We start from the raw sequence: 24,665 nt of genomic DNA, 5'->3' as shown, positions 1-24,665 counted from the left end.
CTTCCTGGAGGGAAGACGTGACGAGGTCACAGGTTTGTGAGGGGGGAGAGGTCCCTCAGAGAACCTCCACTACTTTCGGAAATACATAGTTGAGTCTCTCTCAACCAATGTATTCAACCAATTTTTCATTTATGTTATGGCACTAATTACTTAGAAAACACTAGACTACACTACATCCCAGGTTTAGGGTCCCCCCCCCCCCCCCGGTGCTCCGCCTGTGTGTGCTCCTACATCATGTGTTTACTTAACTGAAGGAATCTACTTAGTCTGCCAGTGGCTTCTATTCATTTGTGATGAGCTTCCATGAAAGGCTCTCGTTGACAGAGACAAACAATACTGTCACAGGCCAAATGTTAACAGCAGCAGCAGTTAAGATTGTTATCATCCCCAAAGTATTTCAAAACCTAGGACTGACGCCTATTTCCATTCATGGACGACGTGTGTGTGTGTGTGTGTGTGTGCGTGTGTGTGTGTGTGCGTGCGCGCGGCAAGTGGGATGAAATATATGTTCGTCAAACAATCTTTTGTCCAAATCAAAACATTTTCACACTTGCTCTGTACACACACCATCTTCGGAGCTGTAGTAGTTTATTCACAAACATTTCCAATCATGTGACTGTGATGTTTCTGTTTTCATGCTATGCATAATCATATTTGTGTTGTTGTTGTTGTTGTTATTGTTGCATTTGATCATAAATGCCCGAGTACACACATGCAGGAGTCTGCTGTGTGAACGCGCGGCTCTATGGGGCCTGTCCCGCGACCCGACAGGTCCTCTGGTGGGTCAACGTGCGAGCGCTAGTTTGCTGAGTGGCATGAATGTTGATTGATTTGAAGTCCTGGAGTGGGAAGAGAAAAAGTCAAGTAGCCGGGACCTGCAGCCGGTTTATTACTCATCACAGAGGGTACAACATGTAACCGGTGAAGATATTGTACGCCAGGTAATCACAGAGCTTCCTCCCGGACGTCAGCTGCACGTAGACCTGGTCGCCCTTCTGCAACTGCAGCACCACGAGCTGAGGGGAACACACACAGTGGCATGTTTACACAATCACGTCCAGTCGCGAGGAAATGACCCTTTCTTTTCTTCTTTTCTCAAATTCCACTTTTCAATTGGACGTGTAACCGGGACGTCTGCCCATGTTTTTCACTTGTCACCTGAGTCGCGCTGTCTTCGTTGTCCTCTCGGTTGTTCTCGAACGCACCGGCCGTCGGCGTCCCGTTCCAGATCAGCTGGACCTACAGGGCGCGGGCAAGACGACGCAGCGCAGTTAGAAGTGCGTCGACTGTGTCCTACAATGGGATGTCCGCTTAAAGTTTGCGTACCTTGTGGTAGAGGCGCGCGGACACAGACGAGTAGACTGTGAAGGCGAAGACATAGACGCCAGCGCGGGGGGCAGTGAAGACACCTGGAGAGAAAGGTGAAGGGCTCACAGGAAACGTCTCGAATTTAGGATGACGAATACGGCCTTGATCGCTCATTGCGCGCGCACATGTGTGTGTGTGTGTGTGTGTGTGTGTGTGTTTCTTACCCAAGAAAGGGTTATATCCCATGCCATCATTGAGGGTGACGATTGCGTAGGGCATCGGCACATTGGTATTGAAAGGACCAAAGCAACGTTCAGTAGTCCCAGGAATCAGAGTGGCAATATTTGAGTCCATAGTGGCTTTGAAGGCGACCTTGAGGCCGTCTGAGAGAGAAAAAAGGGAGAACACGGGATTCATGTGTGTGTCGCCAAACATGTTGTGGGTCTCGGCCTTCCATCGGTCGGCGTGAGAGTCCTCACCTGAGAGAGCCTGCACGCGGCCGTTCAGCGCGCTGATGTCGCGCCACAGGCGTGTGATCCTGGCGAAGGTGTCGTCCTCCAGCTTGAAGAAGTCGTTGGCGCCGCAGCAGCAGCCGCGCTGGCGATTGAACACGCAGTCGCAATCCCACTTGTCGCAGGGCAGACTTCCGGCGTACTGCACTGCGAGAGGATGGGGGAGCGGGCACAAGGGGAAGAAAGAGGAAGAGGAGGAGGTGACGGACGGAGAGAGGTCGCGCGGTTCAGCACGTTTTGGGTTTCAGGGCACTCGCAGGAGATCTGCGGCCGGTCAGCGGGAACGTGATATGAACATTCAAATGTGTGTGCGTCGGTGTGTTTGTGTGGCTTACGTGCAGCCGCTTTCATTGTGTCAATGATGGAGGGATCGGCCTCCGCGCGACCGCAGAGAATCAGCGACCCCAACAGGACCAGGAGTGGTAATACAACCATCTGGGGGAGAAGGGAAAAAAAACATTCAGTGGAGAATCAGTCCCGGATTAACATTCAAGCATTAAGCTGTATTTGAATTTCGGTCTCTTTGAATTCAAATAGGTTATTACACACCAACTCTTTCTCTAAAAAAATAATAATAAGCTTAGATATCTGCATTAAACAACAAAGCAGCTGGCTGATGGTTGACAGCCACACTGACCTATGTGAATAATCTTTTTAACAACATATCATATATTACGTAAAGGACAGAAACTTAAAAACTTACTGTTTTTTTTTCTTCTGTTCCTGCCTCCTCTCCTTGTGTCAAGGTCTTTGTGTGTTTGTGAAACTGAGAGTGAGCGTTTTCAATCAGAGGAAGGTTTTTAGCTTCTTATTCATGTGAGTGCAGGTGATCCTCCCCCTCCGAGCAGGTGAGTGAGAGAAGCTCCGCCTCTCCAACGCACACACAAACACACGCACACACACAAACACACACGCACACACACAAACACACAAACACACACAAACACACACGCACACACACACACGCGCACACACACACACACACACACACACACGCACACACACACAGGGGACACTCATTGACACAAGGTACTCCCCAGGACCGTGTCCCAAATGCATCTTGGTGCATTTGATATTAACTAATTCATTTTTTTAATGTATGAAAAAACGGATTAATTACTTACTTTTTTTTACCAAGGCCTTTTATTTCATAATTTGTATTATTAATTGCGCTTATTCAAATTTTAAAAGGACTTTAATGTCTGTACGGTGAGAACTTCCTTTAGATATTATTTATTCTCTAATGGAGTAGGGGGGACCTACTTTCTTGAATTAATATTATATTTTTTTCTCCAAAAATAATTATCTATAATAATAATATTTTTTTATCATTTATTTATTTGTATATTGACAAAAGGGTTCTTTTACATGTCTGTGTAGGTATATGGGACTCATACACCATATATGGTGTTTTACTGTGACATATTTTATTCTTCTATAAAACATTTTATCCTATAATTATAGCGCTTATTTATTAACTCCATATTGTGTGTTCTTACTCTTTTATGTGTATTTTATCATGAGAGCGTTCATTTTGAACAAATTTAACTTACCGAAATGTATTTATTTATACATGTATAACACATATATTCATATATATAATATGTATTACTCAAATATTATTGAGACTCTCTTGTTCATGAACATAAACAAATATACCCCAGTTCTAATTCTTGAAATCATACTTAAACATTCATCTTAGCTCTGCTCCTTTATCAGCAATGAACCAGGACATTTAATAAATCATTGCTCCTCTGAGTTTTCTATTTATTCATGTATATATATTGTTGTTGTTTTTTACATTGCCAAAATGTGTAATCTTTTGAATGACAACATTTGGTTTGGTTTGCTGTGTTTTCAACCTAAATTAACTCTAACACCAAGTCCCCATTGGGACCTGAATTTTCATTCCCATATGGGTCAGTCGGGATTCATGCTGAAGTCCCCACCAGGACACACACACACACACACACACACACACACACCCTGGTTCCTTCCACCTTGACAGCCAAGTGCATCCCCGTAGCAGTCGATGATTTTCCCCTTAGTCGTGAAAGTTGCACCTTTCAGATCGCCATTGTTGGGACCACAATACCCCTAATCAGGACACTGGTGTCTGGTTGTCGTTCCTCCACAGATGCTCATGTGGTGGACATTGTCGTCAGGGGGCCCCTGAGGATTCAAAGGTCCACAGAGGAGAAGACAAAAGAAACCGATAGGAAGGTGTTATCGGTGCATCGATAAAGGCCTCAATCTGACACCACTGTGCCACATCGCCTGGTTCTCATGCTGAGGCGGAAGCAGGCGAGAGGTGATACTCATTATTATCTACTGAGGGAGACCCAGATGTACGGATGGTCGTTAAATGTGTCACTGCAGATACTGTACGTCACAGCTGCGCGGCCGATGCCCGCTCCATATTCATGTGACCGAAATGATCCGTTTCATGTGGTGCAGTGTTTAATAATAAGACTGTCGCGCACAGACGCACTAGAGGTGTTGCCCTCTTTTTATCTTATTTTTCAATGACAAAAAAACACGTTTTCGTGCCAAACGTGTTGCGCGGTTCAAAAAGCCGGGAGCCACCTTCGCACTCACGGAGGGATTGCGGTCGCTTGGTTGTCCTACATTTATTTGATTTTGTTTGTTGGAAAAATGTTGCTTTCTGCAAAGGCCTGGCATGTTCTTGTGCTGTTCATTTGAAACGAGCTTTGCAATGGGGCCACATGTAAAAAAAAAAACATGTTGAGTGAGGGGTCACAACAGACTACTGAGAGAAAAAATACCATAGAGAAATCAATTAGGAGGAAAGTCAGACAACAATATGGTGATATTTATGGTTTATCAAACATGTTGCACAGTTACGTTGATCCAACCGTCACACAAGTTGTTGTAGTAATCCTTTAATTTCTGTACCCTGTTTGGTTTCATAAGAGACTTATCTCAACAACAATTGGACGGATTGGCACGAAATTTGATTTACGTTCCCCTCAGGATGATTTTTTCGTAAGGTTGCCAGTGGCTCAAACGTTTTATTTGCGTAATAATTTGGTTTAAACTTTGGCATTCCCGTCAACCCCGGCATAGTTTGTGTACAGCAGTGGGAATGGAGGTATTACATCTCTACTGGTTGTTTTGTTAACCCGAGGTTGTTTTTCTTCTATCGCCCTCATAGTTATCAAGGTGTTTCCTTTTGTTTTCAGCTACTGTTTAAAGCTGCCATGTCTCCTGGGACGGTGTGTTTGTGTTTTATCGTTGAATAGCCGCTCGCGTGAACGCCGTTCCCAAGTCACCTGACCTAGTTCTTCACACAGTCTTATCTGCCAGATGAGGGCCACGGCGTATCGGGTGTCGTTGTGTCTGCCTGGCACACGAGTATCAAGGGGCAAAAACAATGTTTAGCAACTTTTATGAGTTCGTTGAAAAGGACCAATGGGATCCAGAAAATCAGGGGTTAACAATTTGGGGGGATGCACACTCAAACATGTAGAGGATCTAGAACTGCTGTCAATAGATCCCAAAGGTTTTTTTCGGAAGCAAAAAGGAGCTTTGTTCTAGAAGTGGTCCGAAGCAATTCAGCACGAAATAATGTCACGAGTTCTACCCGTGTTTGATTTGTCAAAGTATCTGCAGTGAAAAAGACTTTTGCGACTTACCCCACATAATATATGTATATATATATATATATATATATATATTAAAAATTATTTCATTTCCACAGCTGTAGTTTTCAGACCCAACCAGCACTTTAGTCTATCAGACTTTATTCCTATAATTTATGCTATTCTCTTTTCCCATATGCAATAGTATGGATGGATGGATGGAGCTCCTTCTTTACAACTACTCACGCTTAATGCACTCGAAAAAGTTATTAATTATTTTTGCCTCCATCAGATGCACAGATTATACACATAATGCACCGAATCAGTCCATCCAGTGTAAGAGGTTATGCATGTGTGTCTGGATCTGATGCCACTGGCACCATAATTATATTTCTGGCCAATCAAAATGCTTGTGCTGAAGTGAAAACCCTTCCTCTCCCAGCAAAATGTAATAAAACAGAAATCATCTATATGCTGCTGTACCTCTTAGACTTCATGTTGTCGACAGTGTATTTTGATGTATTTGGAACATGAGACCTTAAAGTTTCTGCCTCACGTTCCTCATTTAAAAGTGGACGCCACACGTTGCTTCCTTTACATTGTAGATTTGTGAGTTTTCTCCGTGTTCACGGGACGTATATGTCACTATTCATCCATGTTTATTGAGAATGGGAACTGAATAGGGAGATTATGAGGAACGGCCAAACCCATGGGACCATCCCTGAAGATATGTATGTCTGCATACTGTACCCGACAAAAAAAGGAAATTAGTCAATCTAAAATGATTACTGCCTGACAACTAAATGTGAATATCAGTAATCTTTGTTATGGAAATTTCAGTTCAGCCGATGACACGACTGTAAATAAACCGTAAACAAAGTGCTTTGCCTAAATGTTTGCATGTGTTGTTGACCAAAATTCAAATTCCATACACGAAAAGTAGGACATGTCCTACTCATATATATATAAAAAAAAACTGCAATATCGAATGAAAACACCACAAGTGGGGGTTATATATCTCAACACTTTAATTTGGACAACAACTGATTCAATGGAGACATCACGTATACTCTCAGTGGAAACAAAATCACTTGCAATTGCTTCGAACTGCCTCTGTTTTTAAAACCCTGATTCCCTTTTTCTGTGTTTCACGCATCTCAAACACTACATGACGTGATTTCAGCATGAAAAGCGGGGATAAGCTGTTGCAGAACTAAGGTACTCTTTCTTTGTAAGCTTTCAATGGATATGGCTGTGATGGATATTACAGAGCGGACTGAGGTGAGATGAGCGCACCGCGGGAAGATTTCATCTAGCAGACGCTAAACTCTCTTTGTGAGACGAGAGTTGGCACCGAACCCAGCGCGCCGCGGGCTCCCTCACTCCTTCAGTACAGCAGGAAGGCGCTGAAAGTGTTGTAGTGGCTTTTGTCACAGAGGAAGCAGCCTTTGAGCAGCTTGACGGCCACCGCGTCGCCAGCGTTCAGCTGCAGGAGCACCACCGCGGTGGCGCTGTCCTCTTGGTCGTCGGCGTTTTGCTCGCGGGCCTCGGCCGCCACCCGGCCGTTGACCTGCAGCCCCGTGCAGGCGGCCAGCGGGCTCCGAGGGGCACCGGCGTCACTGTGGAGGGTGACGGCGAAGGTGTAGAGACCAGCCTGGGGCACGGTGAAGACGCCGGTGCTCCCGTTGTAGTGGCCGCCCAGGTTGAGGAAGACGTGTTCGTAGATGACGACTTCGTCGCCGCCGAAGGGGCCGATGCACCTAAAGCCGCCATCCTTGAGCAGAGAGACGGAGAAGGCGGCGCGGCCGGCTGGGGACGGACGACGAAGAGAAGCCAGGTTAGAAATGCAACGACGCTGCAACGAGAGCTCTTGCCCCGCCCCTTTCGCTGCTGCGCGTCGTTGCTGCGCGCGCGCGCGTCACTCACCTTCCAGCCTGCCCAGACTCCGCGTTGCCAGCGAGCTCTCGCTCTCCAGCCTGGCCAGCGTTGCGTCAAGCTTCGTCCTCAGCTTGCTGACGTCCCGCAGGATCAGACAGCAGCTACAGGAATCCAGGCCCGCGGCACACTCTGAACACAAACACGCGTCAACACACTGGCGGGGCAGAGCACACATGGACACACCGACGACTGCGCAGCCACAGTTCCTCACCGCTGCCTGGTGCGAGCTCTACGTCCGAGGGGCCCTGTATCGGTCCATCCCAGCCGTTTCGCCTTTGAGCAAAAGACGCATGCAGAAGACACAGCAATACAAACGCTGTGGAGGGGCGGGGGGGGGCAATAATCACCAGATGCCTGTTAATGCACTGTTGTATATCTGAACCCCTCTTCTCTAAATGTGTTCAGTATCTTACCTCTCATGTTGACGGCGGACGACGACAGCCTCTGACGGACGGAAGGTGCGATAGACCGATCGGGAGAGGAAGTGCCACGGTTTTCTTATATATCCATCTTCCAGCTCCTCCCTCGTTACCTCTCAGTTTTATTCCTCTTCTTATGACATCGCTCCTCCTCCTTGTTTTTTTTAAAAAAAAAAATAATTTTTTTTTGCTCTGTAAGTGTTGACAATGTGATATATTTCATCATCAACAAGTGCTGTCACTTCATAATGTCTCTCTCACACACACCCTCCAGGGCTTTGTGTAGATGATGCAGGCCAGGTATCATCTATCATCTATTATTTGGGTAAATGCACTGTAATTTTATAGTATATATCTCGTCTTATTGACCACTCGTGGAGCTTTACAGTACAAGTCACATTCACACGGCGCTTGTTCTGTCACATACGTGCGCTGCACGTCAGAGGCAATTTAGGGTTAAGTGCATGGCCCGAGGACACTCGGCATCGAACCACCGACCCTTCCGGTTTGCGCGACGACACCTCTGCCTTGCTGAGCATTACAGTCTGACTGAATTCTGCGCCGACAATTTTTGCCGGACAAATGTGAAAGTCACGAAAAATAGCTTCTTTGTCTCAGTTGGCTGTGCTGCCGTTCACGAATAAGCGTTTCCATTATTTGTTTTTTGATATATTGGTCGAGTGTGCTCATCTCACTAGAGCCTGTTGCTCTATTATGATACTAACAATGAAGAGTTTATTCAATGTGGCTGCTGAAGAGTTGGAAAACTATAGGTTTGTCATAGATCATATCTTACTCAACACGGACAAGGACTTTTTGTAGTGTGATGAGATACTGGGGAAAAACTCCACAATTTACTCAAGGGGCTTCAATAAAATGTTTATTTGACTTAGATTTAACTCCTTCATGTTGCAGTTCAACCGTGTTACATTCGTATTAGTCAGTAGTTAATGTGTATCCAACTTTGCCAATGACAAAGTTCTTCATGTAGACATCACCTTTTTGGACGGGGATGGACACAATTCACAACGCCAACTAGATTCTTCACAACTCTGGTTTATTTTGCATTTTGTACGATTCAGTGACAGAAATCATTTTCAGCAGATTAAAGATCCAACAGCTATGACACACGTGGCATGACAAGACGAATTTGCAAGGTCATACAGCACAATGCACAGGTTCAATCCAGACAAAAAGGCATCACAGACACGGTCTGTCGACAAGTGACGGGGAAGTGTTTCTCAGGACAAACTACGAATGACGGCACTGTGTTGGGATGAGGGTACAGAAGATCAGATAGAGGATGGAGGGGGGGAGGGGGCTACAATTCAAAACTGTCACGATGAAAGATTTAATTGACTTTAACCTTAAGGGCACAAGATGGTACAGTACAAATGGCCGACGTGGCTACAGCCTTAGGCGGTAGCATACAGCAGGAAGCCGGTGAAAGTGTTATAGTGGCCGCGGTCATCGCAGACGGAACATCCTTTGAGCAGGCTGACAGCCACCGTGTCCCCGGCCTTCAGTTTCATGGCCACGACGACGCTGGCGCTGTCTTCGTCGTCCTGGCCGCGCCGCTCGCTGAGGGACGCCGCCACATTGCCGTTGACCTGCAGATCAGCGCAGGTGGCCGCGTTGGTGCCGGGGGCGAATTTGGCGTAGACGGTGACGGTGAGGCTGTAGACGCCGGAGAGGGGGGCGGTGAAGACGCCCGTCTGCGCGCTGTAGCCGTTGCCCAGGTTGACGAGGGCGTGTTTGTAGACGACGGGTGTGTCGGCGGCGAAGGGGCCGGAGCAGGCGAAGGGGCCGTCGTTGCTCAGGGCGACGGAGAAGGCGCTGCGGCTGGCTGGGAACGCAGAGAGGAGGAAAGGGTCGGGTTAGAGGTGCGGACGAGCGTCTGCCCTGTCCCCTGGTTCCCGGGGACTCGTCTGTGTGTCGCTCACCTCTTATGCCGTCGAGGGACGTTTTTGCGCTTGTCAGCTCCTTGTGCATTTCTGCAAAGACAGTGTCAAAAAACTCCTCCGACCTCTTCATCTGTTTCTTCATCAGGCAGCAGCCACACGACGCGTGGTCCCCAAGACAGACTACACACACACACACACACACACACACACATACACATTAGGTTGCATATAACAGTATATATGAACTATATATTAACAAAAACAAGAGATTTCTAAGAGAATCTCTCACCGCTGCTTAAATCAGGGTCTGTTGCCACTGATGTTGCGTCAGGTCCGTTCCAGGAATTAAACTGACCGAAAGCTTCCAGCAGCAGACAAAACAAGACAACGGCTGGGAGGGAGACAACAGAGTTAAGGTATTCACCACTATATAACAAGGACAGGCTTAGACATTCGTCTGCTTTATTTTTCTTCCTCAGGCAATGAGCTGATTCTGAATTTGTGCTTCTGGTCCTTCTTCTAATCTCGAAGGGTGAACAAGCCAAAGTTAATAATTCAATTCCTCTCCAGTTTACCACACTTTACTTTTTCTTTTCATGTTGTTTAATGTTTCAAAATCTAAAAAATATTTTTCCTGACTAAATTATTTATATATTTTAATTCATTCATTTGACACTGTAGTCACCAGTAAGAAACCTTCGGTCAGGATATTTCTCATCTGAGCTACTTCCACTTTTTTTCATTGAAACGTCTCTCGGGAGTGGAGGCTACAACCGCCCCCCCCCCAAATATTATGCAACTGTGAGTGCAACTCTCACCTCTCATGTTGACGCTGGTAGACGGTGGCAGCCGGATGGAAGGAAGAAGCGTAGACTGGCGACGAGACGAGAGTCCTGGTTATTTATTTATTCCAGGAGCCCCTCCCTTGTTACCTCGCGGTTTTATTCCTCCTCTTTTAACATCGCTCCTCCTCGCTTTAATTTATCGCCTGTCCCCGTTTGCCTTTATAACTTTATAACCGGAGCTGTATTGCTAGGGGCCCTCATTTTCTGAATTGTTCTCACAACACACACACACGCGCACACACACACACACACACACCCTCCAAGGCTTTGTTGTTGATGCCACCCGGGTATCATCTATCACCTGAGACGAGGTGCACTGTACGTGGAGTTCTCATCTGCTGGTCTACAGTTGCCATACAACGCAACTTTCCTCCTGGAAAACAACAACAACAACAACAACAACCCCCGGTGATTGCGGAGTGTTGCATGTCGAGGCCTCGTTCAACAGCATGACACACATAATAATGTCTCATTCATTAGTGTTGAATGAATCTGTGCACAGCCACGCGACAGCAGCGACGTGAGGCGACAAGAGGTTTGTCTGAGGCCGAGAACGCGATAGGAGTGAGCTCGTTCATTGGTTCGGTGACGCGCATGCGTGTTGTCACGTCTACTGGAATTCCAAAGATGGCGGGCAGCGGTGTAACATCTCACATATTTTCTTTGTTTGACACTTTTAAAGCTTTTAAATGCTGAATTTAATCTGGTGGGGGTTAGGGTCAACCCATCAAAATGAACAATATATTGCTTTTAAATACAAATAATCACAACAATCAAATTAAAAATCCCTACATCTAACTCTCGTCTTTCGCTTTTCCACCACATTTTTTTTTAAATATCTACCACCGTCAGAGGAAAGGAAAAAACTCCAGAGCAGAAGGTGCCGATAATGCACCTATTAAAAACCACCACCGCCATTGAAAACGACGAGGAAGAAGAGTGGACAACCTATCACTTTGCCATCTCTTATCTGGTTGTGGCCTAAGAACACGGCCTCAACCACAGGTCCAGAAGTAACCCTGTTTGGATATCATGCTGTATCCATGTCGCAATGCACGATTGCGACCATAATTTACAAGATGAACATCACTCGGTGTTGAAGAAGACTTGAAACTACAGATTGAACCTTAAACTCCTCAGGAAAATGTTTACAGTTGAAATGTTATCATATTTGCAGGTATTAAAGTTACAGTGTGTAATATTTAGAAGAACTTATTCACAGAAATGTAATATATTGTCCATAACTATGTGTTCATGTATGTATAATCACCTGCGGTGCGCCACCATAAAGTGTCCCCTGTCGGGTGCTCAGTTGGTTGCGGTTTGCAACTTTACCACCAGGTGCCGCCAGAAAATTACAAAAATTACACACTGGGGCTTTGAATTACTTATTATCTACAGCATGAATCCCAATATTTTACCTCATGAAAACTATTGTTAATCTTTATTCATTTTTGACTGTTTTTTGTTTTTAATATAATATCCTCTCATTTGTCTTAATACATTTTCATCTCATGTTTAGTCATTTTGTGTATTAGTTGTGCATTTGAGCTTTTTTTTAAATCCTGAAGCACACTGAGTCTCTACTTATATGAAATGTGCTTTATAGATAAACTTGACTAATTCTTCCTCACTCAGTGGATGTGGCTCATTTCACAGCACTGAGGTAATTTCAGCATGAACATTCTTTGTCCTCTGTCTAATCTTCGGCTGAAATCTGCTGACTCAGCGTCTCTTCCTCCAGTGATCTGCTGAGGTTTGTCTGAGGCCTTATAACAAGGTACCAACATCACGGTAAGGATGAAGATGGCTGACAATTGACGTGACATTCTGTGCACTTTCTATGATTTGATGCTCATATTAATGCTGCGTTTGTGTTTATCAGTCAGGGTCAAGGTTCCTTGTCTTTGCCTACCAAAATGAAAAATACACAGGTTTCAAAAACAAATCATCACTAAATCTTTATAACGTCATCGTAGGTACTTCTCTTCTGTTCGCCTTTCCGCCACATTTTAATACCTGTCACTGTCAGAGGAAAAGGAAATACAAAGCTACTGTTCAACCAATCAGGTCGCGATCTCATATGGGGCACATAACTCGATCTGCTGGTCCGTTGTTTCGTCTGTCACCGTCTGCTGGGTATGAAACAGTTTGAACTACTAGACCAAACTATAATTCTCCCTACAAGGGAAGCTTGGCTGAAGTTTAACTTCATGTTATGTAGAATTAGAATCAGAAATCTTCGTTACAGTTCCTCCAACCAAGAATAGAAATATGCACAGGCCGAAAATTATGATAAACAGAAATATGGCATATAAATAATAAGTATGTAAAAATCTCTGCATTATACAACTATATATATATGTGGTTGTGAGTGTGTGTGTGTGTGTGTGTGTGTAAATATATAAATATATATATATATAACAGCTAAGTGGTTATTGTGACATTAGCAGGATACTAGCATCACATACAACCCTAATCTAATCTAATCTAAATAAGTGCAGACCTTATCCTTCTTTCTCAAACCTTCCATTGTGACATCAACCGTGCTATAGGCAATGTGCTAAATCAACTCTTTAAACTCTTTTAGTACTCTTTAAAAGTGTGCTATTGAAAAGATTAAAAAAGGAAAATATCTCACAATGCTGTTTTGTTTTTCAAAATCCTGATTTATTATCTTGGAATTTGACAGACCACGTACTGCTATACAGTTTCCATCACACAACATCACCCATTGGAAGATACAAGAACAAAGATGCTCCGCATGACATTAGTCAAGACATTGGCTTCAACAACACTTGGACTTGAATTACAACCTTGCTTTTGTCAAAAGACATTAACATTGAGGAGCACATGATGAAAATAACACAATCGAAATGAATATGAGAGCATTACTCTGGGATGGGTACCAAAGATCAGCTTTAGACTAAGGGATGTGAGGCACAACTGTCCCCTTAGAAATATTCATTCTAGAAGGTTCAAACCCCCCCCCCCCCCAGAGCCGCTACGTGCTCCTGACTTAGTCAGTAGCATACAGCAGGAAACCAGTGAAAGTGTTATAGTGGCTGTGGTCGTCGCAGAGGAAACATCCGATGGGCAATTTGACGGCCACCCTGTCCCCGGCCTTCAGGTGGAGGGCCATGACGATGGTGGCACTGTCCTCTTGGTCCTGCATGTTTTTCTCGCTGGGTCCCACCACCACCTGGTCGTTGACCATCAGACTCGCACACGCCGCCAGGGTGTTGCCAGGGGAGCCGGCGTCACTGTAGACGGTGAGGGCGAGGCTGTACACACCCGAGCGGGGGACAGTGAAGACGCCGGTGTCCACGCTGTAGCCGCCTCCGAGGTTGATGAAAGCGTGCTTGTAGGCGATGATCCTGGCGTCGCGGAAGGGACCCATGCAGTTCAAACTCTGGTCGTTGGTGAGTGCGACGGAGAAGGCGCTTCTGCTGTCTGGGTGTGGACGAGAAATACACACTGGTCGTGAAGCTGCAACTCAACAGTTCCCTTATTCCACTATGTAGCCTGCAACTCGTGCACTCACCTCGGACATTGTTGAGGACGGTCTGTGTTTTCGCGAGCTCCTTCTCCAGCTCGTTCAGGCTCATGTTAAAAAACGTCTTCATCCTGTGAATCTGTTGCTGCATCAGACAGCAGCCGCACGACGCCTGGTCCGTCAGACACACTGAACACACACACACACACACACACACACACACACACACACACACACACAAAGACGCATTTGCACCAGGTTGAAGATCTGCAGATCACATCACGTGCAGACACAATCGGGTGTGTCTCTCTCACCGTTCCCTGACTTGGTCTCTGTCACTTCCTGGTCAGGTCCACCCCAGGTGTAGTCTCCGGCTTGGGCCATCGATGACCACAGCAGACACATCAGTACAAGAGCTGGGAGGAGAGCGGCAAAGGCGTGTGGCACGAAAAACACAGGAAGAAAAGTAGCATTGACTCACACAAATCACTGAACACTCATCTCAACAGTTCCATCCAGACACTGACAACTTTTTATCCTTTTTATGCCAAATTCTGTCCAGTCTCACCTTGCATGGTTACGCTGGCAATTGTTGTTGGCTTCAGGAGGACAGAAGGTGTCACGGACTGATGCAGGGGTCAAGACTCACAGCTATATATGTTTCCCATCAATTCCATGCATCTGGCTCCTCCCTGTTTCCACCCTTTTCTCTCTGCCTTCATACCTGCACACGTCGACACCTCAATGCATTAACTCGTTTTCTTTCTGAGTGGGGGCTTCGCGGACACGTCCACCCCCCAGGCCTTTGTTTGGTAGATGTAGGTCAGGTATCATTTCTACCCTCTGAGGCGGTTCAGTGTTTCCATCGGCACACTGAGATAAGTGTTTTTTTCTTCCGTATTTCTGAAAAGCTTTATTGTGCATCACAGTTCGGATCTGTCAATTTCGTTTTGTTCACACTGGACAGTTTTAAAGAGCCATGAAAAAAAGGTTTTAGAGTTGTATGAGGCTGAGATTTAGGTTTGTGTCAAAATCTGACATTGCAGCCATTCTTAAATACCAGATTTTTTTTTACATTTTTATGTCAAATGCAAAATAGATATTTTGCACCCAGAGGCCATTACATCTTTCTAAATCTCTCCTACTTTTTCAACCAGGTCAGCACATGAGTTGTTTCCAACGTGTGGAAAATGAGCATTTCATTGTCCTCCTGTGAATAGTGTTGAATTACTTCAGCTAACCAGCACCAAAGTGAAGTTATGCCTCTGAATGTTCGGAATGAATTAGAAATGAATTCAGAGCGAGGAGCTGAAAATAAAGAAACATAAATCTTTAAATTTAAAACAAATCCTGACTTCTTGAAAGGAATGGTTGGGGAGGGAAAAAGACCAATGAAGGTCAGATAGTTGTTTGCGTATCCATGTGGGAATACTGAAGATACTACAGATAGCGTAAGAATGGGAGGGGGCTTAAAAGCATCCAGGTCACCGAGGTGTGAGGCTCAGAGATAAGATCAGCAGGTCCCTGGGATTTTCCTTTAGTCACATGAAGAAGTTAGCTCACGGAAACTGAACCACTGACTGAAGAGAAGTTGATGTTCTATTATGAAAATGTTTCAAACAGGATGATTGAATAATGTAATATGTCTATATTACTTATTTAACTTACAAAGACAAATGTTACGTCAGAACACGAAAGGTTGGTTCAAGAAGAACTTTGTCAACTAAAAAATTCCTAAATTATTATTATTCTTTTTAATCGAGAAGAACCTTCAGAGCAAGAAGACATTTACTTCCACATTAGAAGGTGTCACATACTGTCAACAAGCAGATTATATCAAAATCAAAAAACACCAGCCCATCATTCATATACAACTTAATCCAACCGGCAGACGGTCACTTTGGCCCCGACTCCTGCCCAGAATCTGAACCCTGGGTACAGCGGTCCAGTGAACTGCGTCTGGTAACGGTGGATGAGGTCAGCCTGGTCGTTGGCGATGCGGTAAAAGGCCAGGATCCCCGCATGTTGGTCCAGATACACGCCGATCCGTTTGGCCTTGGGCGAGCCGAGGAGTTTTTCCTGTCCGTCGTGCCAGAATGAGAAGCCGGTCCCGGACCAGTACAAGCTCCACGACTGAGGATTGTGGCCAAAACGGCTTTTGTCCTCAGAACTTTTACGTTCCATTTCCCTGTAGGCCACGCCAACGGTGACCTGCACGGAGGGACAGAGAAGACTAGATTAGGAGAAGGAAGCCATTTCTTGGTGGTGATGGTGCCAGAGGGAAGGTAAGAGGGTCACCCAAGTGAATTAGTTGAAATGATAATACACCACTGGTTTACCAGCACTGCCAATCCTAGAACCACACGCATGGCATGGCTCAAATTAAAAAAAAATTAGCGAATGTATATCATTGTTCATTTAGAATATTAAAGAAAAAAGAATCTGATTATATATACTAATTTTGTTGCACAAATACTTGAGTTTAATGCTTTGGCAAGAGAGAATCTTTTACATAATCAACAACCTATTTCCATTTTCTCCTGACTTTATCCAAAAGAGTTTCCTCACTGTGAAATTGTGAACCTGACCTGTGAAATGCAAATTTTCTGGGTACGTGAGAACATGAAATCCAGCTCAAAATCAGTTGAAATTGGTCTTTTAAATTCAGGATATAACAAAAGAAAAGAAAAATTAGATGAAAAGAAATCTGCATTTCCAATAAAGTCCAAAAAAATTGTGCATTTTAGTGGCAGATGCTGAGTGATATTGAAATATTGGCAGACAGACCAATACATCAGTAACACTGGTTAGTGCGGCGATGACGGATATAATATTGGGGCTTTCTTTCGACACATTTCTATTTTGCTGTGAAATATAAAATAGAATGGTTTCATAATCACCAATCGGTAGACCACTAAGTTTATTTTACAAATGTAATTTTTCCATTAAATTCATAGAATAAGGCTATATTGTCACCTTCTGTCCGGCCCACTCCACCTCCCAGTAGTAGGGGCTTCCAGCCAGGGCCTCTGTGCAGAGGACCTGTCTCCAGAAGTCGAAGCGTTCAGGATGGTCTGGTGGGTTCAGGTTTTCCGCCCGCATCGTGGCCTTATGACCTCCGTTTGACAGCTGGATGCGGCGATAGGCCGTGTTGGGGTCCATGGTGGGTTCAAAGCGAACTGACGGGAGAAGAAAGTATTTCAGACCGAAGCCTCTGGAGCCCCATGACGGCTTGGACACTGGTGCTTCTACAGAATGTAACCAGCTTCATATTGTGGAGCGGGATGGACTCACATTTCAGCATTTCTTCTCGAGACTTTGGTTCTGGATTCAGTTCCACTGTTGCAGGAGGTGCTGAGAGAAAAAAAATTTGAGTACATCAAATCCGGGATGAAAAGTAGTTGATTAATATGTGCAGGCGATTTATTAAAGCTTTATTAAAATTTACCGTGAGGTTGAGGAGGTGGAGGAAAGGGTGGAGGGGGTGCTGATGCTTCATGTCCACAGAAATGGAGAGAGAAGCAACAAAGCATTAAACCAAATAGTGCACATCTCAACTCCATTACATTTAATATCTGAGAAGCTTTTTTCATGTAGTGTGGCAGGCATTCCTCTTACCTTGAGGACTTGCATGATGTAAATCTGAATATTTGAGCAAAGACCCTTGGAGAAAATCAAACATGATTAAATGCAGCAAAAATATCAAAAGTAAAGACTTTGTTAAAGAGCTGCAGGCACAGAGGGGTATATTTTGTTTCTACAGTAACTTACTTTGAGGTCGTGGAGATGGCAGAGGTGGAGGGTCTGTCATCGTTTCATACACTGCACAGAAAAGAGCAAATGAGTTGTAAGAAACTCGTCTGGAGGCCGTTCTTGACCTTTTTCCTCAGCAAATAGTTGATAGTCAAAACTTTGGATCATTTGAAGTTTCCGTACCTGTGTTTTGTGCACCGGCCGGGTCCCGGTTATCTGCTGTTGTAGCGCCTGCTACTGCACCAGCGGGCGTTGAAGCCACTGGGCCGTGATTCACTGCAAAGAAACTACAGTTTTTTTTACTGTATGAAGAAAAGAGAAGAGAAGTGAAGAGAAGAAAATAGAAGAGCTAACCTAATGTGACGATCTCGGCCAGGCTGGCTTTGCAGGCGTCCTGTATTGACGTTTGCAGTTCTTTCATGGCCGAGCGGACGGAGGCCACCATCGCTTCCACGTGACCCAGCACCGACTCTCCCGTGGCCCCCGTCTGACGCAGTGGCTCGAGGATTAGGAAATTCTCGAGAAACAAACGACATCAAATAATCAACAACAGCAATTCTCACTCTTTTTTTTTTAAACATTTTTTATTTTATTACTACTTGGGAACAGTATCCTGATTAACACTCATTACCTTCAAGAAGCAGGCGTGGTCCTGCATGTCAGCCAGCCCGCTCAGCTCCTCACTCTTCCAGCGGAGCTGTGCCACCTCCTGCTCCAGTCTGTGCATCTGCCCCTCAACCTGGCTGCCGACGGACGTCTCGTGGCCGACGAGGAGATCGCCAACCTGCGTGCCCGTTAGACTCGCGGTCTTGACTAGGTCTGCGAATAGGTCGGTGCTCTCTTGCTCTAGAGCCTGGACCAAGGCCTGGGAGACCGGAGAGAGGGAGACACGGATCAAAGATGGTGGGGAGACTATGAAAGGGCAAAAGGGCAGTAGACATTTATTGTAGGTCATAAGCGGATCTACAGGAAAAGACCTCAGAAATGGAGGCTAAGTGGACCAAAATAATTGATATTTACCTTGTGTTGGCGAGCAACATGTGGGAGCTCATTAAGCTTCTTCTCGGTTTCCTGAATTCTGCTCTGTACCTCTGCCTGCATCTGAACAAGCTCTTTCTACACACACACACACAAACTTAACATGTGATGTCACATGTCGACAGGAATAAACACTAAAGACAGGAATAAACACTAAAGACTATTGTTTGACAAGTACTTCAAGTTCCGTTACATTTTTGAAATGCTACACATTCCACACACAAAGACCAGCGTGAGAGAAACAAACTGTTAGAACGTACCTGTCTTTCCTTCCTCTCATCCTGTGGCTTGAACACACGATGTCCCCCGTGTCCATGCTGGCAACACACCTCACACACACACTCCTGGTACTCCTGGCAGAACAGGTCCAGGGGTCGGTTGTGTCGAGGGCAGAGTCTGGGGTCCACCGTGGGGAGCTGAGGATACACGCTGCCCTGACGCGCCACCACATCTGGCAGGACCTCCAGGTAGACGGGCATTGACGGTGGAGCTGAGGAGGCAGCGGTAGAGGAGCTTTGCCTGAGGCTGTTGGTTCTCAGTTTTTCCATAGCCTCCACGAGGACGGTGCTCTTGGCCATCGAGGGCCGAGGGTTGAAGACCTGCCTACACTGGGGGCAGCTGTACTGACCCTTGCTGTCTCCCTTGTCCCAGTGGCTCTGGATACAAGCCAAGCAGTACGAGTGCCCACAAGGCAGAGTGGCCGGGTCCTTCAGGGTCTCCAGGCACACTGAGCAGATGAAGGTCTCCTCCTCAGTCCAGGCAGAGGCCATTTTGTGCTGGGTTGAAGGAGGAGGGGACTCTGGAGACCTGGATATATGTGGACTATCACGCAGCTCCCCGTTCAAGTAAGCTCACACACACAAAGATGGCAAGTTTGAAATGCCAGTCCACATGAATCACTGCTGCGTCAAAACTGAGGCAACCTGGGTTCCGGGTGGAGCTGGTAGAACAGGTGGGGTGAGGAGTTTCTCACTTGTGTCACAGGTTGCTTCCCAGTTGGTCAGATGATTATGACCAAAAGACAACTTTATTTCAGTTTATTAATTTTATAAATTTACTAATGACCAATAGAAAATTAAAAAAAAAATCTCATAATGTTGAAAATTTGATGAAGACAATAATGTTCTTTATCAACCAAAACTAATGAATCCTACCCACTACAGGGGGGAGGGGTCTTTTCAAAGAGTGACGTTTCACCCAAAGGCGTGACTGGTGATGTAAATGTCCAACAATGGGTCGTTTCTGCAGAATAAACAAGTGAAGAAGTTGTGAAACAAGGCTCGGCGTCGCGACTGCGCAGCACTGACGCGCCTGAAGCAGCCCGCCGCCATGTTTACTAGTGGCAGCCGGTGAGCAGAGGCGGAGAAGGAGCCGCTGCTCGACTCAACTGTCCAGGCGAGTGTTTACTTCTTCCAAACTACATAACGACTTCTTAGTTATTATTTTGCTTCAACACCACGGGGGACATGTGGATTAAACCCAGACCGGAAGTGTTAGCATCGCGATACCGTTGACATTAGTTAGCTTTCCCACTGTGCTAGTTTCGTGCTAATGTTTTCGCCGGTTGCGCATTGAACGTTTTCGAGCCGAAGATCTTGACGGCAACTAAACTAGACGGTGACAGCTTCACCTGGTGGTGGAGGTGACCACGATCTTGAAACTCCTTCCCCTAACATCGCTAACGAGTGCTCAGGAAGCTAACTAGCAGCTGTAGCAAACAGCCAAAGTTTGATGGACAAGAGTGGGGTCGATTACTGGAGCATCCGGGGACTTTAAGGAACAAACCCATTGACCCCAAGACGGAAGTGGCAGTTGCAAAGTTGAGTGATGGACTCGACCGCGCATGCTTGTGTCAATTGGCTGATGGAGCACACAAAACTTTCAATGGTTCTGTTTTTTGTCTGTTGTTTCACAGGATGTTCAGGGGCCCTCAAATCCTGACATGGTCGTGTCCCACAAGGTCATTGCTGCGGTTGAGAACGCCCCGCCTGAGCCACGTGACGGCGACCCCTGCGAGAGGCAGGAGCGATGAGGGGTCACCGCCGTCCGAAGAGAATGTGTCCCGTTCAGTGCAGCCGTCTCCGTTCAGCTCGGACCGTGATGGTCACCGTCACCCGAGAGAGACTTCATCTCAGAATCCCGTGTCCAAAGCCGCTCTCTCCAGCCGTCAACACCACGCCCCTTGGGTTTCTACCTCTAAACAGGCCAAACATTTTTCCGATCCTTGGAAATGCACTGTAGGGGAGGATTCAGGTCTAACCCGTCAAGCTGTGAGCACAAACCATGACTGCTTGACCAGCACAACTTGCCTTCAGGCCTGGAGACGCTTCAGGGACTTTTGCCACGTTTCGCTCGGCGTCGCCACTAAGACTCGGTGTAACCTTCTCCAGAGCCATTTCTGTTACAGACACCACTTTGCCAGACATTTCAGCACGTCACAGATCTCAAACCACGTTCACGGCAGACCAAGAGCCACTGGCCACTTTTTTCAGCAAACGAGAGGAATTCAACAGGCGTCCCCTCGCGTGGCAGATGCCTGGAGAGACTGTCTCTCCCCGGAGAATGAAAACCGGTGTCGGCAGATCCTGAGACCCAACCTGAAGCTCTACGACTCCGTGAGGGCGGCGAGCAAAGGAGGGGGCCAGCGGAGGCACGCGTCCGTCCTGGTCTCGCTCTGCTCGGTCGAGGGACAGCCGGCGTTACTCTTCACCCTGCGCTCCACAATGTTGGGCAGGAACAAGGGTGATGTCAGGTTAGTGGCAGGCATCAAGTGTGGTTAAATCACAAACACAAAACACAAGCATTCAGATGAGCACGCGTCCTTACTTCAATTCATGTGTAGCTTTGCAGGGGGGAAGAATGATCCGTCCGACAGAGACGTGGTGGCCACGGCGCTGAGGGAAACTCGGGAGGAGCTGGGTGTCAACGTGGCAGAAGACCAGGTCTGGGGCGTCCTGAAGCCTCTCAGGGACATGGTGAGTGCCACAGCTTTGTCTTAAAGGGTGCAGGCCATGTGGTGAAGCGTGGAGCTTTACTCTGCCCTCCTTTCTCATGTCAGGTGTTGATGTAAAATATCATGGTCTAATTTTTAATGGATCGTAAATCTTTGTGCCCCCGAGATAGGTTGACCGGTAAAGGAATGTGCGCAACAAGACGGCTAGCGGCAGCGTCGGCGACATTCAGCCATAAAACTTTCACGAGCTGCTAATGCTAACACTAACTGAATGCTGACACACCTGCCGTCCTCTCATGGACACGCTGCCTCTGCGTGCGCTGGAAGTTTCCAGTTTCTTTGCCTCACATTTACATATTTGACAGCTGCCCAGGCTTTGTTTGAATTTCAAATTGCAGAGAAGTGGAATGTGAAAACACCTGTAGAGTGACATGTGCTCAGATACAAATCCCTATAGTCGATGTCAGACATGTTACAGGACAGAAACAGAAGAAAAACACTTTTTTGACTGGAGGGGGACTTTAAAGTCTAAAATAGTTATTTTCACAAACGATTCATCTGTCATTTTTGATTAGTCATAAATTCTGTAAATATCAGTAAAAAAAATATTTTCAATTCAAATTCCAAGAGCTAATGAATGAGAAAAAGAACAGTATATGGTTTCATGACACATCCACAATTACATTGTACAAGATGAATTCTGGGAGCTCGTTTAATTTCCGCCATTGGAAAGTGATTCCCTCCCCGGGCAGAAATCTGGCCGGTCCAATCACAACCGATTATCTGATGAACGGACGTCCCAGTGTTATACGTATTGTCCAGGCTCATTGTCACTGTCTTCTCTGTCAATTTGCTCATTTAATTCAGAAGCTGTGTTGAGTTTTTGTGTGTTGTGTCTCTCTGCAGTCAGGGATGTTGATAGCTCCTGTGCTGGCGAACCTCGGGCCCCTGGAAGAGTTGTCCTTCACACCAAACCCTGGAGAGGTACGGTCGTCCTAACTTTAGCTCTGTTTGAAGTGGGCACGGTTCCACACTGGAAGACTGTTCAGCCTGATGCTTTTAATTGTCTGTGTTTCTTCTCTGACATATTTTCTATCTTTTTAAATTCTAAATGTATAAATGCAGCTCTTTTTCTGGCTGGTTTTGATTTAGAACTAAAGACGTAACGTGTCTTTTTGTTTTGTGTGTTTCTGTCACAGGTGGAGGAGGTCTTCACTTTGTCCTTCTCCCACTTGTGCAATCCTCAGAACTGTGGCTACACACACTTCCGCACCGGCGACAAGTATGGATACACGCTCCCAGTGTTTCATAACGGAAAGCATCGAGTTTGGGGATTGACTGCCGTTGCTTTAGACCAAACACTGAAACTCATTGTTCCTCCATAGCAGCTCAGTCACTGTTACTTTACAGTTCAGACGTCTAACGCACACCTATCATGTGATTTAAAGATGTGATTATGAGAAACGTGCAATGAAGCTTTGTGTAGCAAAAATCATGTCTAGAATCATTGTGAATATCGGAATGTTTTCATTTTGAAGTAATGTGAAATGTGTTGTCCATGGTTCAAACCTCTTCTGAATTTAGATGCCTCCATATTTGATAACCACAGACCAGTGTCCAATCTACCATTTTTTAAGTATCATTTTAGTGAATCTTGTTTTTACTCTGAAATGAGTTAATGAGCATTCATAAGCATATTGCAACACAACATCTGGCTTTCGGACCAATCGCAGTCCTGAAACTTATGCTTTTGAAGCAGTAGACCACTCATATTATTCTGGACAGACTCTGTGGCCTGATTGGCCTCTCTGGTGCTGTTTCTAATTGGTTCATGACAGAGGAGTCTTTCTAAGTATGGATGACTGTTTGTCTAATGGTGCGTTCACGCCATACGCAACACCAATTTCCGCGTCACTTTATCCGCACGAGTACCTGAGTTTGGTCGCTTGTGCTTATTTGTGCGAATAAAGCAAATATTTGCCTGTTCCTTCTTCCACTTCCTCCCACAAACCAGCTCTGAACAAAGGCAGCCACCAATGCCTATAGGAAAGCTACACAAAATGTTTGTGCTAACTGGGGCTAAAGCTAGTGTCAAACTTCCCTGCTCACTTTCTGCCAAGACCTCTCCTTCTTCGCCCGGTGACGATACATATAGCAACTCGTGTCGGGGTGCCCACACACAGTAACAACATTAATCCTCCTTTTCTGATACAATGACGGGATGTCTGACGACAGTGACGGAGGTTTGGATCTCAATGCTAATTTGCTAAAGCAAATATTTCGCTCGAGTTCAAATGTTTTGACTGAAGCGACTCACACCTTTTGGCCTTTTTAATTTTATCCCAAAGTCAGAACAAAGACAAAGACAGAAAACTCCACAGTGAAGTATCTTTTCATAACATTGGTCCACATCTATCGTAGACCCGAGAGGAGCAGATGATGACCAGATATGATGTTTTAAAGCAAACCTCAATACCTACTTTAACAGTCTGGCTTTTAATTGAATTGTATTTATTATTATTTATTTTAGTGTATTTTATATACATCTTTGAATGTTTTACTGGTATTTCATTTTATTCCTTTTTTAGTTTTCCTATCAGTATTACTATTCAGTAGCCTGAACTTTTATCTCTACAGTTTGACATAATTTTATTTCAGTCTTTTTCTCAAGAAAGGAAAAAGACTGACCCATCTTACCCCCCGTTGAAGCAGCTGTAGCAAGAGTTCATGACTTCATTCAACTCATGTCTGTTTTTTTCTTCTATTGTTTGTCACAATGTCACATCTGGACTGTCAATAACACTGAAATAATATAGGCACATCATAATGTGTTGTGTTGGACAACAATGCAATAAAGGTATCCTGTCTATTCTGAGGCCACATGTGTTTACACGATT

The 24,665-nt window shown here is 45.5% G+C and overlaps 6 protein-coding genes across 7 annotated transcripts; 1 reads left to right on the top strand and 5 right to left on the bottom strand.

The window, feature by feature from the left end:
• Window positions 1-872: 872 nt before the first annotated feature.
• Window positions 873-2,674, bottom strand: cbln18 (cerebellin 18). Its single transcript, XM_035622435.2, has 7 exons — window positions 2,524-2,674; window positions 2,156-2,255; window positions 1,788-1,967; window positions 1,533-1,691; window positions 1,327-1,409; window positions 1,159-1,239; window positions 873-1,016 (listed from the first exon to the last, which is right to left on the bottom strand). The coding sequence occupies exons 2-7, from the start codon at window positions 2,253-2,255 to the stop codon at window positions 897-899; spliced, it is 723 nt and encodes a 240-aa protein (XP_035478328.1). The 5' UTR covers window positions 2,524-2,674; the 3' UTR covers window positions 873-896.
• A 3,758-nt stretch (window positions 2,675-6,432) lies between these two features.
• Window positions 6,433-7,923, bottom strand: LOC118299869 (cerebellin-2-like). Its single transcript, XM_035623948.2, has 4 exons — window positions 7,774-7,923; window positions 7,572-7,676; window positions 7,349-7,489; window positions 6,433-7,231 (listed from the first exon to the last, which is right to left on the bottom strand). Exons 1-4 carry the CDS (start codon window positions 7,778-7,780, stop codon window positions 6,810-6,812), a joined length of 675 nt encoding a protein of 224 aa, XP_035479841.2. The 5' UTR covers window positions 7,781-7,923; the 3' UTR covers window positions 6,433-6,809.
• A 902-nt stretch (window positions 7,924-8,825) lies between these two features.
• On the bottom strand, window positions 8,826-10,867 carry LOC118299317 (caprin-2-like). The gene is made up of 4 exons (XM_047335663.1): window positions 10,502-10,867; window positions 9,973-10,074; window positions 9,723-9,863; window positions 8,826-9,625 (listed from the first exon to the last, which is right to left on the bottom strand). Exons 1-4 carry the CDS (start codon window positions 10,506-10,508, stop codon window positions 9,195-9,197), a joined length of 681 nt encoding a protein of 226 aa, XP_047191619.1. The 5' UTR covers window positions 10,509-10,867; the 3' UTR covers window positions 8,826-9,194.
• A 2,637-nt stretch (window positions 10,868-13,504) lies between these two features.
• On the bottom strand, window positions 13,505-15,627 carry LOC118295718 (complement C1q-like protein 4). The gene is made up of 4 exons (XM_035621748.2): window positions 14,593-15,627; window positions 14,339-14,440; window positions 14,073-14,213; window positions 13,505-13,981 (listed from the first exon to the last, which is right to left on the bottom strand). The coding sequence occupies exons 1-4, from the start codon at window positions 14,597-14,599 to the stop codon at window positions 13,548-13,550; spliced, it is 684 nt and encodes a 227-aa protein (XP_035477641.1). The 5' UTR covers window positions 14,600-15,627; the 3' UTR covers window positions 13,505-13,547.
• Window positions 15,628-15,794: 167 nt separating this feature from the next.
• ftr86 (finTRIM family, member 86) lies at window positions 15,795-20,034 on the bottom strand. Its single transcript, XM_035621742.2, has 11 exons — window positions 19,076-20,034; window positions 18,798-18,893; window positions 18,409-18,642; window positions 18,132-18,294; window positions 17,961-18,053; window positions 17,796-17,846; window positions 17,643-17,687; window positions 17,473-17,517; window positions 17,319-17,378; window positions 17,001-17,203; window positions 15,795-16,235 (listed from the first exon to the last, which is right to left on the bottom strand). The coding sequence occupies exons 1-11, from the start codon at window positions 19,583-19,585 to the stop codon at window positions 15,900-15,902; spliced, it is 1,836 nt and encodes a 611-aa protein (XP_035477635.2). The 5' UTR covers window positions 19,586-20,034; the 3' UTR covers window positions 15,795-15,899.
• Window positions 20,035-20,063: 29 nt separating this feature from the next.
• Window positions 20,064-24,648, top strand: nudt8 (nudix (nucleoside diphosphate linked moiety X)-type motif 8). Of its 2 annotated transcripts, none has more exons than XM_035621746.2 (5): window positions 20,064-20,210; window positions 20,731-21,567; window positions 21,658-21,790; window positions 22,675-22,752; window positions 22,968-24,648. In XM_035621746.2, exons 2-5 carry the CDS (start codon window positions 20,732-20,734, stop codon window positions 23,151-23,153), a joined length of 1,233 nt encoding a protein of 410 aa, XP_035477639.2. In that variant the 5' UTR covers window positions 20,064-20,210; window position 20,731; the 3' UTR covers window positions 23,154-24,648. The 2 variants fall into 2 exon arrangements, with proteins under 2 accessions (XP_035477639.2, XP_035477640.2); XM_035621747.2 differs by lacking the exon at window positions 20,064-20,210 and adding an exon at window positions 20,242-20,634.
• Window positions 24,649-24,665: the final 17 nt, after the last annotated feature.

Source organism: Scophthalmus maximus, chromosome 11, assembly GCF_022379125.1.
Source record: "Scophthalmus maximus strain ysfricsl-2021 chromosome 11, ASM2237912v1, whole genome shotgun sequence".
NCBI lineage: Eukaryota > Metazoa > Chordata > Actinopteri > Pleuronectiformes > Scophthalmidae > Scophthalmus > Scophthalmus maximus.
Note: the sequence above shows the minus strand (reverse complement) of the source record. Positions and strands in the feature narration are given on the sequence as shown.

What these genes read in the sequence shown, in the direction of transcription:
- cbln18 (XM_035622435.2), bottom strand. Translation starts at nt 2,255, where the DNA reads ATGGTTGTATTACCACTCCTGGTCCTGTTGGGGTCGCTGATTCTCTGC. An exon ending in CCGCGCGCCTCTACCACAAG is followed by an intron (nt 1,240 to 1,326) that starts GTACGCAAACTT and finishes CGCGCCCTGTAG; the next exon opens with GTCCAGCTGATCTGGAACGG. An exon ending in ACGAAGACAGCGCGACTCAG is followed by an intron (nt 1,017 to 1,158) that starts GTGACAAGTGAA and finishes TGTTCCCCTCAG; the next exon opens with CTCGTGGTGCTGCAGTTGCA.
- LOC118299869 (XM_035623948.2), bottom strand. An exon ending in AGAGCTCGCACCAGGCAGCG is followed by an intron (nt 7,490 to 7,571) that starts GTGAGGAACTGT and finishes GTTTGTGTTCAG; the next exon opens with AGTGTGCCGCGGGCCTGGAT. An exon ending in GAGTCTGGGCAGGCTGGAAG is followed by an intron (nt 7,232 to 7,348) that starts GTGAGTGACGCG and finishes GTCCGTCCCCAG; the next exon opens with CCGGCCGCGCCGCCTTCTCC.
- LOC118299317 (XM_047335663.1), bottom strand. An exon ending in AGACCCTGATTTAAGCAGCG is followed by an intron (nt 9,864 to 9,972) that starts GTGAGAGATTCT and finishes GTGTGTGTGTAG; the next exon opens with TCTGTCTTGGGGACCACGCG. An exon ending in GTCCCTCGACGGCATAAGAG is followed by an intron (nt 9,626 to 9,722) that starts GTGAGCGACACA and finishes CTGCGTTCCCAG; the next exon opens with CCAGCCGCAGCGCCTTCTCC.
- LOC118295718 (XM_035621748.2), bottom strand. An exon ending in AGAGACCAAGTCAGGGAACG is followed by an intron (nt 14,214 to 14,338) that starts GTGAGAGAGACA and finishes GTGTGTGTTCAG; the next exon opens with TGTGTCTGACGGACCAGGCG. An exon ending in CGTCCTCAACAATGTCCGAG is followed by an intron (nt 13,982 to 14,072) that starts GTGAGTGCACGA and finishes GTCCACACCCAG; the next exon opens with ACAGCAGAAGCGCCTTCTCC.
- ftr86 (XM_035621742.2), bottom strand. Translation starts at nt 19,585, where the DNA reads ATGGCCTCTGCCTGGACTGAGGAGGAGACCTTCATCTGCTCAGTGTGC. An exon ending in ATGAGAGGAAGGAAAGACAG is followed by an intron (nt 18,894 to 19,075) that starts GTACGTTCTAAC and finishes GTGTGTGTGTAG; the next exon opens with AAAGAGCTTGTTCAGATGCA. An exon ending in GGCCGGTGCACAAAACACAG is followed by an intron (nt 17,847 to 17,960) that starts GTACGGAAACTT and finishes TTTTCTGTGCAG; the next exon opens with TGTATGAAACGATGACAGAC.
- nudt8 (XM_035621746.2), top strand. Translation starts at nt 20,732, where the DNA reads ATGTTCAGGGGCCCTCAAATCCTGACATGGTCGTGTCCCACAAGGTCA. An exon ending in TGAAGCCTCTCAGGGACATG is followed by an intron (nt 21,791 to 22,674) that starts GTGAGTGCCACA and finishes GTCTCTCTGCAG; the next exon opens with TCAGGGATGTTGATAGCTCC. An exon ending in TCACACCAAACCCTGGAGAG is followed by an intron (nt 22,753 to 22,967) that starts GTACGGTCGTCC and finishes TTTCTGTCACAG; the next exon opens with GTGGAGGAGGTCTTCACTTT.